The sequence below is a fragment of the Pungitius pungitius genome, chromosome 19, assembly GCF_949316345.1.
Source record: "Pungitius pungitius chromosome 19, fPunPun2.1, whole genome shotgun sequence".
NCBI classification, from domain to species: domain Eukaryota; kingdom Metazoa; phylum Chordata; class Actinopteri; order Perciformes; family Gasterosteidae; genus Pungitius; species Pungitius pungitius.
The window spans coordinates 14,278,118-14,297,485 of NC_084918.1; the positions used below are offsets into that span (position 1 = coordinate 14,278,118).

A 19,368-nucleotide genomic window follows, 5' to 3' on the forward strand; every position below is an offset into this window, starting at 1 on the left:
TAGTTTTTTGGCACATTCTAGTTTCCATTTAATGATTATTAGAATGATCGGAGCTGTTGCATCAATGTTATTAAAATCTTTTATGATTTATATGCTAACTCTGGGCAGACTGGGTTTGTCTGATGTCTGGTTGTGTTGCGATTTAAAACTACACCAGACGAGGTCAGTGTTGTCTCATAGAAAATAAAAACCCGTCAAACAGCAATTCATCAACAGATTCATTTGAATAGGCGATCATACATCATACTTATATAACAGTGATATCATAATACTAATACATGGTAATGTTTTGGTGCAGTGCAGTTCAATTTAAAATTAAAAAAATAATGTGCAAAATTGATATCTTACCCTTTGTATTTTACTGTTTATTTATTTTAGTTATGTATGCATACTAAGAAGAAAAGGCTACTTCTTTAGAGGTTGCGTATTGGGTCCGTCCCCACTGGTTTCCTATGTGAAATTCATTTGTCTCTAATTTATGGCGAGGATGAAGAGATTTCTTTGTGCGCACTCAGTAAACATGATCCAGCAATGCTTAGGAGGAACCCTCTCCTCCTCTTCCTCCTCCTCCCCCTCCCCCTCCCTCTCCTCCCACAGAGGATGCAGGACAGCGTGGAGTGGTCCTGAGCTCTGACTCCTGGTCGCAGAGGAGGACGGTCAGGAATCGCGCTCTTGGATCAGTTTTTCTTTTTTTTTTCTTCTTTTTTGCTCCTGCTCCTTTTGGCGCGCTCCAATTCCTACACCTCGATTCATCTCGACTCCCGAGAGCATGCCGGAGCTCGGACTCGCACGTTTGGGATGATTTTCATAATGGTTCGCTTCAAACGCACATTTTCACGGAGCTGCAGTTGAGCTTTCACTCAGAGCCTGGCTGGATCCTCGCAGCGTGATGGATACAAATGAGTTCACAGTACTGAAACTTTTTGTTGTCGGGATTTTGGGTGAGTGTTATTGACTATTTGTCGCTCACATTATATTACATTGACCGGAATTATGATATTGTGTTAAGGGTGCTGTTTAAATAGTTTTTGCCTACTTCCATTAAGGTACAATGTAATGCTTCTCCAGCATATTTCTGCTCCAGAAGTGTGACTGTTCATCCTCGTGCTTCTGTCTGTTACATGATGTGCTCCTCGGTACTGTGGGTCAGGTTGCAAAGTGCACATAATACGGATTGCTGGGAAGGATCAGGGAAATCATCACGTCTGATAGCACATGCGTTGGATGGTGGATATACAGAACTGCAACATGCCATCATGTCCCAGTAGACCGGTCTGACCTATAATGTGGCCAATGGGAACGGCTGGATCTGGCTCAGTCGGATAAAACCATGTGTGAAATGATGTTTCATGTGTGCGACTCGCGTGCGTCCCAGTTGAACTGTTGTCACCATGACGCGTTTTGTACCGACACTCTGCATGCTTCCTGCCCCACATTTAATCCAGAGCGATGCTTGCCATCGACTGAGATGAGTCAAAAGCATGAATTCAGATATAATCTACTGCGGTTATTCTAAGTCCTGTTATCTCCTCTCACTGTAGCAGTGTAGGCAGAGCAGGAGCAGCCCTCGGTGCGCATGACTCAGTGGTAAAGAGGAGTTTGGATATTGAGCTGATACGCAGTTTGAGGCGGTCGTTGAGCTGATATTGGGTCTTGGCGCCCACTGGTCTGACGCTGACAGAAAGGACCTGGCTCCCTCCCCACGTGGACACGCGCTCCAGGCCATATGGGACTTCGATTTCAAGGCCTGTGGGTTCGGAGCGACTTCAAAACGGAGTCTTGAGGCGTCTTGCTGTTTATCTTTCGCCCCTGGAAGGGGTCAAACTAAACGTGGATCAATGACGAAAGATGCAGCGCTCTTTAGAAAGGCTTATTGACGGTTCACAGAGTTTTACATATAGTGGATATAAGATAGTGATCATGTTTTATGCTCTTCTTCCTAAATGCTAGGGTAATGGAAAACGATCCCAAAACTGTTCCAGCTACAATACTTTTTATTTCCACTGCAGCTGTGGCTGTTTGTAGAGCACTGAGAGGCAAGATTCCAGATCCCGTCGAGACATGCAGTGATGGTTTCCCGATAGCTCCGAAAAGTCCATTTCGTGTATTTATTGGGGCGAGGACAGGTGGAGGCCAGACAGCATTGGAGGAGAAGGTTTGAGGCGGAGTGAGGTCGATGCAGCAGGAAGCATGGCCGCCCCCGTCTGCACCACGCAAACAAAAGACCCGATCCATCTGACCACGGGAGGATGTGCTATGAACAGCCATTCAAACACTCCCACAGAGGGGGGAACCGTCTTGGGTTTCTCATCTGAGAGACGCCACTTCTGTTATTTGACTGATTTACTGAGTTATTTGAGTGAAATGCTGTTCATGGACCCGTGATGAGCTGGGAGCGTGTTGAGCTCAGTTCGTTGCATGTGGGCAGTTTATTTACACACGGATGTCGTTATTCACGCTGGCGTTTATCACCTGCACATTCCAGGAATGTAATGCTTTCAAGATTAGTAATCGCGGGAAATTATTTGTTAAAATTAAAGAGAAAATGTGAGGTGGTTTTTTTTGTCTTTACAGACATTCTACGAGTGGACAGGAACATTTTGATTTGTCTTATCATCACTACAAAAATGAATAGTTCCAACGAGTGTTGCTCTGTATGTTCCTCTGTATGTTTTGAAATGCACATTTAGAAAAACACCAAGATGTGTGAAAAGCTACTTTCGCTACAGATGAGTCCCACTTGGTAAAACCTGCCATCCCAGCAGGTAGGAAATGATGATTTAAAATGCCGTGACCAATGAGGTGTTCACTACACTCGTAAAACCTGTAAAGAAACATAACGCCTGTGATTAGAAGGCCAGGCTACGCATACAGAGGCTCCTGCAGCCTCAAGAGATGAAACCACAGTCCTGCTTTGAGTAACATCGCTCTCTCTCTCTCTCTATCTACCTCCGCTGCAGTGGAAGCACGTTAAAAGCATTATTAATCTTTCAGTTGCGTGTGAAAGATGCATGCACCGGAAAGGTCTTGATCTCTGTGTCTTCACTCATGCTGCTCATATCAAAGGCTCATGCTGAGGTCTTGCTGATTCCAAGTGTCAGACTTAGCGTACTTTATTCTGTAGATACACATATTAACTCAGTGCTTATCTGCTATGACTATGCCATCTGAATATGTTATATTCAAGGACATTCATTGGTCTCATCTTCTCACGTATAAGCATTTGCTGTTAAGTCCAATGACTGAATTTCTCTGGGGATTGGTGTGTAAAAAACGTTGAACTTTAAAATAAGTCGACTTGGGTTTGGAGAAATTGCTATTGACATTTTTTCACTTTAGACCAAACAATCTATAGCTCTATGTATAAAACCGAGGCAGTCAATGTTACTGCAAATGTAATAAAACAAAGCAGCCAGTTTCAAAAATAGATCTCCTGGCGTCATTTGCATGACGGCGAATAGTCCGAGGAAGAAGCAACAGAAAAAACCAGGTGCTCATTATTCCGTCTCCTCTGCACACACTGTCGGCTTTCGGCTTAAGAGCAGAAATGTAGGAGGAGGAGGGTCCTTCATAACGTCTTCCTCTATCAGACTGTAGGAGATCTCACTGCTACACTCCCGCCAGATGCCCGATGTCAAAGCACTATCTAACCGAGCGTTGCGTGAAATTGTAACGGATGATTAAAATGAAGGAAGACGGACGGAAATCGGCTAAGGATGACGGCAGAGGGTCAGAATTTGATTCAGTCATTTTAGTCTCCACAGCCAAAAAGTGCTTTCCCAACGAGATGAGTTTAAGTGAGTACAGCAGGCACAAATAATGAACCTTTCTGACCACGCGAACGAGGGAAATGTTCACATCTGTTTTGGTTTACTCAACAGTGCTCCGCTGCACCCTGTGCGAATTGGTCGATAATTTAAGGCATGCTGAGATAAACCTTTAATTAACATCCAAGCAGCCTTTTACATTGAGAAACAAAGCTAAAGCTTCTACTGACTTCTACTGTGGAATCACGTGTTTACTGGTGTAAATACAGCGAGTGATGTGTAGTATTTCATGGTCGGTGTGTTTTAGCCAACCTTCTCTATAACACTGCAGTCAGGCAGCGCATTTTATACAGTGTGACCAGACAAATTAGCACGAGTCAGGTTTTGATTTTTAATTAATATGTGTAAAAGCCAAGAGAGCACAGATACTTCTACGAAAGGGCTCCTGCAGTGATGCCACAGTTCTCTGTGGCATTGAACAAAGAACAACGGTGTCAAAGAAGGTCTTGGATCCATCAGTGCATTTTAACATTGCAGTCCGCCCTCACAGGCTCTGACCTGGTGTTGCAATCTGAATTCATGACTCCACCACGGCGTTTCTTGTTTTTGCACAGCGAGCCTTTCTCTCTCTCTCTCTCTCTCTCTCTCCCTCTCTGTCTCCCTCTTTGCCTCCCCTCTGTTCTCCTTTCCCCATTCGTCTGTCAAACAGGCAGACGAACAGCGTGTTGGCCCAGTCCTGCCGCCTCGCAGCCAGAGAGGGCTTTGGCAATGCCGGTCAAACGACTGACGGGAATAAAAACCTTGGGATTAAACGTGTGAACCGTCGCTTCATTTTTTTTCTCCATATAAATCTAATGGGTCTATATAAAAATCCATTACATCCCCGATGACACTTTGGAGTGATAATGCAATCACTCACTGTACCACAAAGACCGTGCCAAGGTACAGTTAAGTTGACGTAATTATAACCGATGTCAATCACTTTTTTTGGGGGGGTGGGGGGGGGACTGCATGCCTGACAGGAGTGAAGTGTTTACTGCTGCTGTGTTTCAACAAGTGCCGCAATATGAGAAGAGTGGATTCATTTCACGCGTCATTTTGGCCAGAGGAGGCAGGGCAGAGATTTCCCGTCTTTTTGTGGCGAGGCGCGTCAGAATTTACAGCTTATTCATCTGAGAAAGAAAAGAGGCCCGTTGGGATCGAACTCCTGTATGACTTTGTCTTTTCGTGACTCCAGTCAGACGCATTTTGACTTGAGGCGATAATTAATGCCGGTCATGATGTTATTCCAGACAACAAATGTTTGCTTTTTTTTGAGAGGCAGCTTTTATCCTTTGGAATTATCCAGTTGTCTGGATTTGAAGGGACTTGCGTGGGGGAATACTGATGAAAGCGTGAATTTGCAAAGCCTCTCTAATGCTATTTTTCCAGTTAATGATCTTTGCTAACGAACAACAATTGGGAGTTTGTGTGTGCTGACTGAGCCCATTCAGTGTGTTACAATCACACCCGTGCTGAGCACCACTGCTCAGGCTCAAATGTGCACTTTTTTTTTTGTTGCAAATTCACACATTTTGTATTTCACTATTTTTTTTTCGAGGCGCTCCCACCACAGGACCAAATGCTCGCGAGGCGCCTGAGTGCAGCCATGATAGCATGATAGCTCGCAGACAGATGGGTTTTCTCTGCGGGGGGGGCCTTTCCCCGCTGAAGCTTCGCCTGTAATTTGCCTCTCCACGTGGTAAATGGACCGCATTTATATAGAGCTGTTATCCCAAAAGCCCTTCGCGGAGCCTCGCATTCACCCACAACACGCTGTCAAACCACAACTGGCCCCGCTGCGCCACCTGCATACAAACACACATTTGCCTACAAAAGCCCCCCCTCATCGCGGATTCCCTTTTCTAGCGCCAAACAGCAATTTATTCTCCTCCCCCTCTTCCTGCTTTTGTTTGCCGGTGCCCTCCGTCTGTCTTGGACATGTATGTCATTCTCCAGTCTCCTCTTCCTCTCTCTTTGACCCCTGATTCCCCCCCCCGTCCCCCCCTCCCCACCACACACACACACACACACACACACACAAGTACAGGAACAGCCTGGATGCTTCAACTCAGGTCTGAGAGAGGAGAAAGTCCATCTGAGTTTATCTCACTGCGTGTAATACTCTTCAGGCAGTTTAATTATTTCTTTATCAGTGAGAGAGCAGCTTTGCTTTATCAGTGAACATGTGCGCTACACTATATGAATATAACATTTTGCCTTCATTCATCTTCCAAACATTCCGCTTTTTACACTTTTCAACATGACTTTCTTGTTTGGACCCAGTTTTTTTCATTCCCGACCCGGCTCACCGGCCGCCCGGTCCATCCTCGTGGCCTTTGCTCACTGCCAAGAGGTCCGTTTTTAGGGGCCCTTGATGAATAGAATAACGAGTTTCCTGTGTAAATGACTTTTTCTTTTGAGTAAATCAACTTCCAAACTAAGCCAGCCCGAGGGAATCAAAATAATCCCTCATCTGCCGGTTCGGTCTCTGCTGTGAGGGTGGGCACGACTAGGTATGTGTTAAACACCTGATGCTTCTTATCCACAGCTGGTGGCCACGGCTGACTGAGGAGAAACTCAGATTGAAATGCCTCGTGTTACCAGCAGTCCTCTCAGTCATTGACAGGTGACATATTCATTTAAAAATGGTCTGAAACATGCAGTATTTGTTAGATATGAGCTGGTGAATGTGCTAAATTTTCCTCAATATGGCACAATGATATATCTACTTTAATAGCTTGATATTTATTAAAGCACTGAGCCATTTCTCTTTCTTTGCTCAGTTGCTGTAGTCAGTGATGCTCCGAAACATCAGTTCAGTGTTTCTATCAAAACAACATCCTCTCCATGAGAAAGAGGCCCCCACGTGGTCCTCTTCAGTGGCCCTCTCCAACCATCTCATTTATTGTCCTGTTAGTTAGCTCTGCAGATAGCGGGAATGACTGACACATTCTCACGAGTAGTCAAACAGTGACACTTTTTAATTCCCACGCTTCAAACTCCGCTCCAGAACCCCTTCTTGCATCACATCTGGATCACGTCGGGAAGCGAGTCACTTTCCGCTTGTTACATCTATAGTTCATTTTCAAAACGTTTTTGCTTTTAACAAAACTACTTTTTTTTTGTTAAGTATCTGGCATCCGTAGGGTGAGCAAGCTGTGCAACGCAGGTCGAAGGGCACTGACCAACCTGTGTTGGGAGATGGGAATGTGAACATGTTGTCCATCACCGTCTGCCTGTCAGAGGGTTATCATCGATGGCGCAGGGTCACGCTGACAAGTGGGTGACATCGATCCTCAAGCTCCTGCATTCAGCACATTTATAGCCTTCTATTCAGAGTACTTTTAACCACCTGACGCATAAAAACACATTGACAGGAACTTTCTACTAAAAGCCGCTGCAACTTGATATTTCACCTTAAATAATTAGGAACATGATGTTGATTCATAAATGAATAAGAGTAGCAAAAGCATGTTGTTTTAGACTTGTGGAAAACCCTAACTCACATGTTGGCATCCTTGTCGCCTCTGCTCACGCCTGCTGTGGTTAAAAGGCTCTCTCGGCGGAGTGAGAAGGTTTCTTAGCAGCAGGCTCTCTGCCTCAGTGACCTCAGTCAGATAACCCCAGTCATTGTTTGAAGAATTGGGTCTTTGGTGCTGAAGTACGTGCACAGACACGGCGCTCTAACTTCTGCTGTCAAATGGGTGAATTTGGCACTGGGTTTGCAAAGAGTGCCGTGCGGCTCCTCTTATTCATTTGTACAAGGCTCTTGACACATTTGATCACGTGACCCTTGTAATCAGAATCGGGCTTCTTAACTAGGCCCGCTATAATTATCCATATTAGTGTATATTCTGTCATTTCAATGCTGATGATGACTGTTATTCATTTATTCCTAATGTCACTTAATGAAATGTGATTATCTGCTGCAGTCTGCTGCCGATGTTCATTGTCCAACTTGATGACGATGTTTGTGCAGTGCTCACCGGCGTATTGACACGGACTCACAAGGAATCCTTTAGCACCCGGCTTTCAATCAACTCCAACTACCCATCAACCTAATCATTAGATGCAGAGCAGTGGACATGGTTTTTATTGTTGAGGAAGCCATTATTAAAAGGGAATGAGCGTTTCTCTCCCCCTTTTTGTCAACTCCATTTTCCATGTTGCCTGTACAAACCTCTGGTGGTTCTTAGTGAATTAGGTTTGTCCAAAAGACAGGTGGTGCAGCAGGAAGACAAATAGGCCAAAGGACACTTGGTTTATTTCCCCTTTTTAATTTCTCAGATTGGATTTTAAACACAGAACACATTATTGCCCTATAGGCGTAGATTCAGACTGAGACAAAAAACGTCTTCATATCCTGTTGGAATGTATTATTCCATCCTCCCGTGTGTTTAAACCAACAAAGGATTTAGCAGCATCATTACATCGGATGTTGAATTTGTACAATACTCTATGTGCAGCCAAGTGCCAAAATGTTCCTCTCTAATCAAGTCGGAGTGTTATTACGAACACTCCTGATGAAGATGACAAGGCAGCACCTGTATTAATTACATGGTAGAGCTCGCCGTACAAGTCCTGCCACTCGGGCCCGTGCTCTAAATCAGCTTGGACAGCAAATGGCATTTCATCTACTTTCCTTCAGCTTTTATTTTCTCTCATCAACATTTATCTCGTCGAGCTAACAGGCCGTGGGTGATGTGTGCCGACTGAGCCGACACTAGGCCAGCAACAACGTCTACCTGCGTGTAACAACGTTGAGCACCTTGATTCAAATAGCTCTGCTTGGCCTGCATAATTCACAAGTTTAATGCTGCTGCAATGTAGCACTAAGGGCACATTTCTGCTGACTCAACACTTCTAGTTTTTTTGCAAAAGATTGGTTGGATTAAAGCTCGCCCCGAAAGGCAAGTATTTAGTGAACCGTTGTCTTTTTGGGGGATTTGATTTGGAGGCTTGAAGGACAACAGAACAAATTGGTTTCTTGCTTTTTTAAATGGTCCAGTATTTACAGAGTATATAAAGCCCTGCAGTAGGGATAATTCCTTTCTTCATACAAGGAATAGTCTATCAACAGTTTAGTTATTGCAAATTGTCAGACAAATATAGACAAATTGTTGTTGCAAAGGTATCACAATATTAATATTAATATAATTTTACCTATCATGTTTAGAAACGTTTATTCAGCCCTGCGAGCCGTTTCTCCATTTGGTAACCATAATGGATGTTGTTGCATCGTAAATAAATAGGCTCTTGATCCGTGACCAGTGGCATCCACAGTGATCAGGAATGATTTAGTTTCCAGCAGGAACCCGATAAGTGTTTTGAAATGAGGTGAGAGCGGCTGGATGGATGCACAAATCCTGAAACCGTCCACCCCGCATGCGACTAACGACGCACTGAACCATTCAGCAGCCTCCACCTGATTACTTTTTAAACTTTTTTATATTTCCTCAGACGTGACAACACCACGGAACAAACACACATCTGTTTAACACGGCTCAGTGCGGCTCATGCAATACAAAAGCAGCTTTCCCGGAGCAAAACCGCAAATAGACCCAGGTGGTTTCTGTAAATGCAAAAGACACAAAACCTTCTGGTGTGCACACATAAACGTAAGAGATGCTGCTGTATGTGGTGAGTGACCTCTTGAGTTTAAAAATCAGATACTCGTACACATGCCGTATCAAAAGAGCTAATGTTGACCTCTCTCCACTCCCACTATGGGCCTTTAAGTTTCTCTCCAATAGAAAATCCACCAACTAGACCCGAGAAATAACAAACACTTCCTATCTGTCTACCATGTGCATTAAAGGAGTTGTAAAAGCAACGTGTTTCGGTTAACGCGCCGCCCTGGAGCCGTGTCTCCTGCTGTCACTGTGATCCACCAGCAACCGATGCCTTTTATTGCCCTCGGGCAGAGCCAGCTGTGTCTCACCGTTTGCAGAACTTATGCTCGGTTGAGCTAACCGGATGTCGGCTGTCGCTTCGCTTTTAACCCATTTAGTCCCGTCTAACTATGTGGCAATAAATAAGCAGACACGCCTATTTCCCAACAATGTCATTGTTGTGGGGGAAGACGGAAGAACGGGAGAAATTAAACAGCTTAAAATGCTGGAACAGTTGGTCGAAGTTCTCCCTCTGTGCTCGCCGTCTAAATCCAGAACGCCATCATTTGGCCCACGACAGGACGAGAGATGCACCAAGCAGCTATAATGCAAACTCTGGCACTGGAGCCCACAATCAACCAAGCCTACTGCGTATAGCTTATAGCTTATAAGGCTGAGGGACTCCATTTAGTATGAAACTTTCCCCCCTCATGCTAATGCTAAGTGAATCCTGCTACGGCTTTGTTGTGCCTTATTTTCATCAGTACTTCATTTTAATATTGATGGGTTTTGTGTGTCTCATGAGAATCATTCTCATACAAGAAGAAAAAAAACAAAAACATTATGAATTTGTGCCATCTGAATAGTGAAAGCTGCTCTTGCATTGAAACCACGTTTATTTCAGTATTTTCTTATTCCTTCAGTGATTCTTATCAGACTGCATAGTTGAACTTGTGTTCCGACATGAGGACGATAAGAAGGTCTGGTCCCATAACTCAGAGACGAAACAGTCCAGCGAACACGGACACCCAACCCCTGAAAATAAAAGCCTTTCGTGGATTTCTCCCCACAGTTTTGGGTTTTGTTAATCTGGACAGTGTTTGGTAAATCCGGCCTTCTTCTCTTCTCTCTACTGGTGAAATCAACGACCATCAATTTAGATTCTTCACCTGCAACCACGTTGCTTAAATGAATCTGTGATCAGGAGTTCAGGAGGGATGAAAGGCGACAGGAGACCTTCAGGAGCCAGCGGCAGACAAGCAGACGCGTTCTTAAGTTGATGTGCCTTCAAAGAACGTCATTTTCAGAGTGCTCTGTAATTTTCCGCAGTATTTGATTTGTTGCATCGATTAAAAGACACAAAGGAAATACTTGCTTGTTATCTTAAGAAATTGTTTTCCGTCCGTGTGCCCCCGAATAGAAGACAGGAAGTGGATTGAGTGCTTGAGAGGTCCCACAGACAAAGATGTGCGTCTGGATATTTGACTTTGTGACATGAAAGCAGCTCGGGGACATCAGGCCGTCTCTCCGTCCCATCCAATTAACTCGCCTGTCATCCTCAGGGCCCCCTTTTGCTCTGAAGCAGCTCGTCTGAGTCCAAGTCCTCGTCATCTTTAAGCTTTCACTGGCTTTTCCTTTTTTGTTGGAACCCAACACTGCAGGGATGATGTGTTTGTATTTTCGTGTTTGTCATATAATGCTTTTGCTAAGTCTTTGAATTCAGCACACTCAGTTCCTAGAAATATCTTCTCCTATTTGTGTCAAAGAGGTCGGGCTTTTCCTTAAATGGCATTATTTGTTTTTTTGGTCTTTATCCTAAAAAAGTAATTTGAAAAACAAAAACACACATATCATTTATTTAGCTAAATCTTGTTTTCAATGCCAATACAGCTATTTTAAATTGAGACCTTTTGTGCTTATATCCAAGCAATGAATTGATTTTTAGGGAATTGGGATTCGCTTAATTGCAAAGAGTTAGAGGACACAATCCATAGCACACATATTTCCATCCAGCTCTTAACAAAAAAACACAACTTTAAGACTACTCCTTGGTTTAATCTGTCAGTTAAACATCCCCTTACATGTAAAAAATCTTGTCAGGTTGAAACAATATAAAAAAGCAAATAAAGTACCTCAATCAAAACAAGACCTACTCAAAACTCCATACTACTAAAATATCCATTTATGATATTAAAGACAAACCCAAAAATATAATACCTAGAGTAGTCTCATCCAATCATAAATACTGCACCTCAAGACATCCTCACACAGGGATATATTTCCATTTAGCACGCTGAGGCGTATCTTTCCAACCCCATTCTTGGCTCTGTAAGATACACCTTTGGTCATCTGCAACACCGAAAAATATTAGCTGCTGTGTGCTTGAACAAGAGAACATTGAGGCTTTAATGATAATTGCTCATGTTTTGCAGGTATTAACTCAATTAACCTCAATTGGCACTAAATAAAAAGTGCAGTTACTTCTGGCTTTGCTTGAAACTGATCCACTGAGAATGAAGTCGCTCAAATTTCACAACGTGAAGCAGAAATGATCATCATGTGCTGTGTGATAAATTTTAATTAAGAAATATCTGTTTTCATATTGAATATATGTAATATAACATGTGGGAATCAGTTCTCTATCTGACACATTCTCTTTCTTTTTCCTTTGCAGTCAATGCCTGGATGACGAGGGGGTTGTCAGGTAAGCACATAAATCCATCACAAGAAAAGAGATTACAATGTCTCAGTCTGTGGGGAAAACTGAACTCAATTGCTGCATAACAATTGCAACGAATGGGATGCAGAAAAAGAAAAATAAGATGGTGGTAGTGGAACTGACGTTTCCACTGTTCCCGAAAACGTGATAAACCTGAGATGGAGAGTATGAAACAGATAAGATACAGCTTTCTGAAAGGACATGATGGGGGGGCATGGGGGGGCATGGGGGGGGGGGGGGGGGGGGAACACTCATGAAAAATACATGAAGTTCCCAGCTGACAAATAATACCACAAAACAGGTCATAAGACCATGACCATCCAACTCTGTCGTGTTCACTATCGCTCACTGCACCGACACGGCCATTTATCCGAGGCTGGATGTGTGTCCCCTAACTGCTCTGCGCCTCTCTGTCCCCTCAGCCACCGACAGCTTCCACATAGAGCCCACTGCCCCCCGGCCCAAGAAAGCCTGCAACGAGTCCCGCCTGCGGTGGGAGGTGGAGGTTTGTGGAGAGGTCTTCAAGCGGGACATGGGTCACATCGATCCACAATACTGGTGTAACCTCACACACTTCATCAGGTATTACTCCACGTGTCAACAGTGGTGACCTTGAATTGTCAATTCAAAAGGATCCATCTCTGTCCCGCTGACTTCATCTTGTCCTCTGAAGTATAGTAGAAGTCTCATGTGCTGAAGGTGCTGGCGTCACTATTTTCACAGATGTGCAACATCTTTCGAGCTTAACGTTGCACTGCATGACATATGCAGACATGCAGATAACCCTCCTGAATATTGAAGTTAATACTGTTTAAAATAAATTGACCTTACTGACGTTATTGAAGATTTAGTGTCATGAAAGGTCACGCGGCTTTTAGTTGTTAGCATTAACATGGTTGGAAAAAATAAAGTCTGAATTGAGGCAGGAGGAAGTGGTGAGAAAGGAATTCCATCTCAGTCCTTTAACCATACAGCTGGGAGAACAGCTGGAGGTCTGGAGCCGGTTAAAAAAAAAAACATCTGAGCCTTGACCACCCATCTGTATCTATCTTTATCCTGCTCTCCGCCTCATTCTTTCCGCTCACCTTTGACCTCTCGCAAACAGATTTTTTTTAACTGCAAAGCCAGAGAAACATGACACTAGGAGAGCTTAACATTAAACAATTGACAATAATTGATATTTTGAAGTCTCAGTTGGCACAGAAGTCATGAATGCCATTTGGAAATGTATACAAAGAATGTTTTGACAGAAACAATGAATGGAAAGAAAATAGCAAAGCTGCAGTGCGCTGAAATGTGAAATTAGATTGAGGCAGCTGTCAAAGGAAACCAAATGTAAAGGCTACCATGGTCGAAGTGGCTAGTTAGTATTCTTCTAATGGCTCAAACTACTTATGTGCCAGACTCAACCATCCAGGTACCCTCAGCTTTAAGGAGCATTCACTGTGTTGGTCGTCTGGCCAGAAGATGTACTGTTCAGGTCCACTCATGGCGTCATTTCCACACACAGCAGGCAGATGTTTAAGGCGTAACAAACAACAGCTGTCGACTAACCGGTGAAAAGAGAGGAACATTTAGATGTTTCAAAAACGGAATATTGGGTTTATATTCTTTGGGATGGATGCTATCATTTAAAAGGTAACTATTAGTGTTGTGTTCAAAGTTAATTTCCATTACTCCCAAAAAGAGGGGTTGAACTGTCGTTCACCCCCTCTTTTTTAGTCTCTGGTCTCCTCTCTCTCTTCACCATTAAGGGGCTTCCCCAAGAATGATGAATTCAAAGGTACATTTCACATAGATCTACCCAGGCCTGGAGTTCTGCTGTGGCTCAGGACATAAAGCTGGTCCAACCACCATTCTTCAAGTTAGCGTATTGACGAGTATTAAATCTTCTACATTACGTAGCTTTTTTTTAAATATTTGTCAGGTAAATGGATGACAAGATCCCAACAGGAGTCTTAGCTAAAGCTCTGCTGGCTGTGCTTTGTGATTCCACCCTCCACCAAATTATTCAATTCAATTATTCAATAATTATTCAAAACTGGTACGATGAGGTTGGAGTTGAAAATGACATTGAGAGATTCTTTACCGAAAGATAATTGAAGATTAGTGACTCAGCTCTTAATTAGGTTTGAATGTTTTGGATGAGAGGTGTTACTGGACTTGAAAGCTGTCTGACTTTCATTGTGAGGAATACCGACGGTCCCTGCTGGTTTCACAAGAGAAACACAACACAGGACTTTTTTCTTTACTTTGGCACAAATGTCGAGTTGGACTCGCCCATGGGAGAAGTTTCTCTAAGGGGCTGTGCCAGAAAGGGTTTGTTCTACCCCAAACCATGATCTTTTCATGAACCCAACGAAGATTTATGACAGAAAGTCATAGAGGGAAATTTATCCCATGTGCACTTGGACTCCATGTTGAACTGATCCGATGTTTCATAAAGATGTCGAATTGAATAAATACCTGTTGTGACGACGTTCTCAACAGACGTGGGTGTCATTATTGTTGATTCTAGTTTTTTTTGTACCCTTTCAAAATGTGCTGTCTACTTAAAGCCCAGGTTGAGGGGTGTAAAGTCTGAACTTTTTTTCTTCTTATCGTGCTGCAGTCTTAATGCTCACCGCCTCAAAACCAAACGAGATGGAGAGGAATTTCAAGGACCTTTTATCAACGTCTGATCCGTGGGTGTAGTCTGACACGTCAAAAGTGACTGACAGATGAAAGAACATAGTAACAAAGACTGTTCCGTAGTCCATCTGGAGCGGGGGAACACAGAGTGACGTACACTTCCGAGAACACTGCCTCCACACTTCCATAAGGACGGTTTCATTCGGGTGTATTTGTGTACTTCATACAGACCCGACTCTTGGTGTCAGTTTGCTTGGGAGCCTGTAGGTAGATGACACGAAGGCGGGAGAGAAAAAGGCACAGGAGGAACCCGAGAGTGGTGAGAAGGATCGGCCTTGGTAGAGCAAGGGGCCTCGTGTTTAAACAGGCAGCGACCCCTGCGAGGCTTCCCCTCTTTGACAGATGAGCGCTGAGTGTTATCGTTGGGAATAAGCCAATGCCGCACCAAGACACAACCCGTACGAGCATTTACGCACTTGAATCGCTTACCTCCAATAATAATTGATTTTCTAGCTTCAGAGCAGTTGGCAGTCCAGACGGCAGCCGGCCTCGACGTTGAGCACAATGGACCCGGGGAACAGGGGTGTCGGTTCTATCCGAAGCTTTTAGTCATATGCTGGATATTCACAATTAGGAATTATGGTCACTGCCAGTAGTGATCCATTTAGATGAGCAAAGCTCATCTCAAGAGATCCTATGTGGTCCACACAACCGACCAACAACTGTACCGGCCGGGCCAGCCACGGAAAGAGAGCGCGTTTAGTGGTCCAAAGTCGACGAACGACGCAGATACAGATTAAAAAATGCATGCATGAAATGGTTTGCTCTGCCTGATTTGCTTCCGCGCTAATCAATCGTTCATTTGTTTAATCCAATTTAGCAGTAAGCAGAGCCATCAGTCCCAGAGGATAGAAACCCAACTGAAAAGCAGTAATTGACGAGGATCACAGACTGCATTGCATCATCGTATGAATGTGTTTAGGCGAGCTGATATTTGCAGATGTAGAGTAGGTGTCAGCAGCATTCATGGGTCGGCCAGTCGAGAGAGAGCCATCTTAACTAAAATCCGTGTTTTGAGATGCACCACAGGAACATATGCAACATTATTAAGAAACTTCAATGTGCAGCGTTTATCGGCCATTGAACAGCTGGGGTGGGTTTTGTTGCCTGAGCAGTGTGATTACTGTGGGTTTAACTGGGAGCTATAATGTCTTTACAAAATGTATGGGAAGACATTAGGACGGAAATTGTTTTTGGCATTGAATAATTCATATTAGATACTACAGTATATATACAGTATATATATAGCTTAATGTATGCCAAAATATCACATGCATTTGTTGTATATGTGTTTCAAGTAAAGTCTGCAATTCTATAATGTATTGTACCGACCGTGAACCCGGTCATGCTATTTGTATCCTGTGTATTGTGCGTGACAGAAAAGAAAACCAGTTATCTGTTTTGTGTCTGGGGAAAAGCCTTGAAAAGCCTTGGTTTTCCCTCCAGTCCTGCGTGCTGCGTTGTGCTAACTTCTCTCTGAAGGCTGTGATATTTAAATGTCCTTTCTCTCTTCATCCTTTTCTTTCATTCCACAGCTGTAGCTTTTCTAGTTCCACAAGGAAAAAATCCTTATTAACAAGTCATTAGTTTGATAGAAGAACCTTTTACTTGGAGCGATACAAAATGCAGTTTGCTGCATACATTAAGATGACTCCCATTATCTTACAATATTAAGATTTTGCCATTGGTTAGCTTATGCTGGTTCAATATTGTAGTGCCTATTTCCCTCATATATTATCTGCATAATTTACATACACATACACAGATATAAAGAAAATTCTTTACATTATCTTCTAATGGTGTTATCTTATCAGAGAGTCAATGGTTTATTTCAACTTAAGGAAGCTGGTGTGTTGGGAGTCTGTTGAACAACCTTGACTGTTCTTCTGCTCAGAAAACCAATGTCTCCAGGGATTTCTTATGATCAAAAAAAATCTTTCGGGCTGGTTGATTGGCTTCAAGGAGGTTTTGAACAGTAATGGACACAATAGATGAGGGTATTGGGTAAAAAATATCCCTGGTCACATTGATGGATTGGTTACCAAACTTAAGATGCTTAGAGGAATTCCATCTTTACAGTAACACGGTTGCATGTGATTGTGTACCTCAGCTGTGTGCTTCTTCTAATCCCTCCACTCTCTTCCACCCGTTTCTCCTCCCAGCGAGTACCACCACTTCACCCGCTGCACGGAGCTCAAGGCCGACATCGTCAGCTGCTACTGGCCCAACCCGCTGGTGGAGAGCTACATCATCCGCATACACAAGCACTTTTTCTCCAACTGCAGCGCAGACCATGTGGTCTGGGTGGACCCGCCGGACGACACGCTCACCATCCTCATCCTCATCCCTGTCTTCCTCACGTTGGCCATGATCGCCCTGGTGGTCTGGTGCAGCAAGAGGAGTGATATCCTGGCCTAGGAGGGAGAGGGGGGGAGAGGGAGACGGGCGGAGTTCGCACCTCTCCGCTCAAACAATTCTGTTAAATGACCCCATGAGTGATGCCACAAATTACCTACATTTCCATGGAAAAGAAGAAAAGTAGTTCCTGGGAGTACAAAGTAGTAGTTTCTTTAATATATTATGTGGGATTTTTTCACATTTATTACATTTTCTGATTACTGTCACTCAAAATGTTCAAGCACATTTAAATACAGAATTTAGTAGTTCTTGTCGGGTTCAGAAGAAAACAGGCTCCATGGTTCTGTGTAAAGGATTAAAAAGACCAGGGCACAAGGAACATAACCCCAACTCATCGCTAATTCAGACAAGTTAAACATTTTAATTACAATGATTGGATGGAGCCATATCCATGTCGCTTACATCCAGCCTTAAAATAAATGCATCACTTACAAAATACCCTTTGTACACAAATTATTAGTCACGTTTACCCGGGAATTCCTCTAAGAAAACACGTTTTTCTTGCTTTTTGCAGCGATAAACAGAGAATCCGAAAAAAGGTGTAAATAGAATAAATCCTCTCAGAACAGCAGGGTATAAATAGTCACGTTTTCGCAGTAATGCAGGTGTTTGTGAAATACTGAGCACGAGCTGCGTGATAGTTTGTAAAGGGAGATTGATAAAGTTCTGCTGTTGTTGAACCATGCCCCTCTTTACTCTGTTTTCCTCTAAATGTAGGGTAACATATGATAAATAATTGATGTGCAAATAGTCACTGTTCGGGTGAAGCTAACCAGTTGCTGTCCATAGCTTGTTTTCCATTGTACAGATATAAACGTGGTGTCGATCTTCTCATTTAACTAAATTATTTCATAGAGACGGAGGAGGACGTGGACACCGCTTATAGGGTGATCCGACCAGTGGGACAACCGACCAAATCTTTGGAAATTCCTTGAAGCTCACGGATCTGGACCGTTGACCTTGGAGATTTATTTGAGCTCTGAACCTTTTGCTGAAGGCCAAAACATCCACTAATCTTCTGAGGCAGTGGCTCAAGTCTAACCTGGTGGGATATGACTCCCAAAGACCACCATGATACATGTGAAGGCTTGGATAAAAGAACAAGAAAAGTGTAATACTGGTTCTTCAAGTGACTGAAATGGGTGTCGCCACAGTAGAGGATCCACTGGTCAAAGACAAACCAGTGACCCATATATTTTGGGACTCAAAGGACTGTTTCATAACAGTGTAAATTATTAGACACTGTTGAGTAAAGTACTGTTAACACTCACAAAGCATTGAAACCTCATACTGTACAGTTTTGCTTTCTGTGTGTGCTGTCTACTGTATCTGCATCGACTCTCCCGTGTTATTCAGACCAGTGGGAACTACACACTGAGGCTTTGGAGTGAATTCCTTGGGGAACGGCTTTATTCGATGTAAGCACTTGGCGGGTCCTTTGAACAGCAGTCCTCAGCAGCCACGAGGCAAACCAAACCAATCAAAGGCTTTTGGATTTTCTCCCCAAGCACAAAGCATCAATCTCTGTACATCAGCCCTCACCTGCACACTTTTGTCTATGGAAACTGATTAAAATATATCTTAAAAATCAGTGGCTTCTGTCCTTCATTGCAAAGAAAGTACAAAGAGATAAAGCACTTTCTACCTCAGTTTTTGCGATTCAATGTATTTTTGTTTCTATGTGATTTAAGTCATTGGTCCCCACGCAATAAGCGTTCGTGCCATCAGGTGTGCTTTCAGCAAATTTCTGGTATTTTTCATTTCATCTAAGGTGGAGACACAATTTAAGAGTGGTCAAGACTTGCAGGAGTTTACCGATTTCAATACTGTAGAGTTTGGGGCATCCTAATGGGGCAGGATGCATAGTCCATTGTGGGATGAATTATGCTAATTCCCATCTCAGATCACAAAACACTCACTAATGCTCACCACGTTCATTTCATCATGTTTCCGCTAGCCGTTTACACAGTTATCTGCACATCGGAGCCATCGAGGCAAAGTCGTGCACGGCCCAGCGCACAAAAATAAATAGTTAGAGAAACAATCCAAGTAAGATTCTTGCATGAGATTGATTCTTCAGGAGGGTTTCTTTGACATAACAATAATAACACTTAGATGC

At 43.4% G+C, this 19,368-nt stretch overlaps 1 protein-coding gene across 1 annotated transcript; it reads left to right on the forward strand.

The window, feature by feature from the left end:
• The first annotated feature begins 512 nt into the window (after positions 1-512).
• Positions 513-18,840, forward strand: LOC119198800 (receptor activity-modifying protein 3-like). Its single transcript, XM_037456307.2, has 4 exons — positions 513-941; positions 12,096-12,125; positions 12,563-12,722; positions 16,994-18,840. Exons 1-4 carry the CDS (start codon positions 890-892, stop codon positions 17,247-17,249), a joined length of 498 nt encoding a protein of 165 aa, XP_037312204.1. The 5' UTR covers positions 513-889; the 3' UTR covers positions 17,250-18,840.
• Positions 18,841-19,368: the final 528 nt, after the last annotated feature.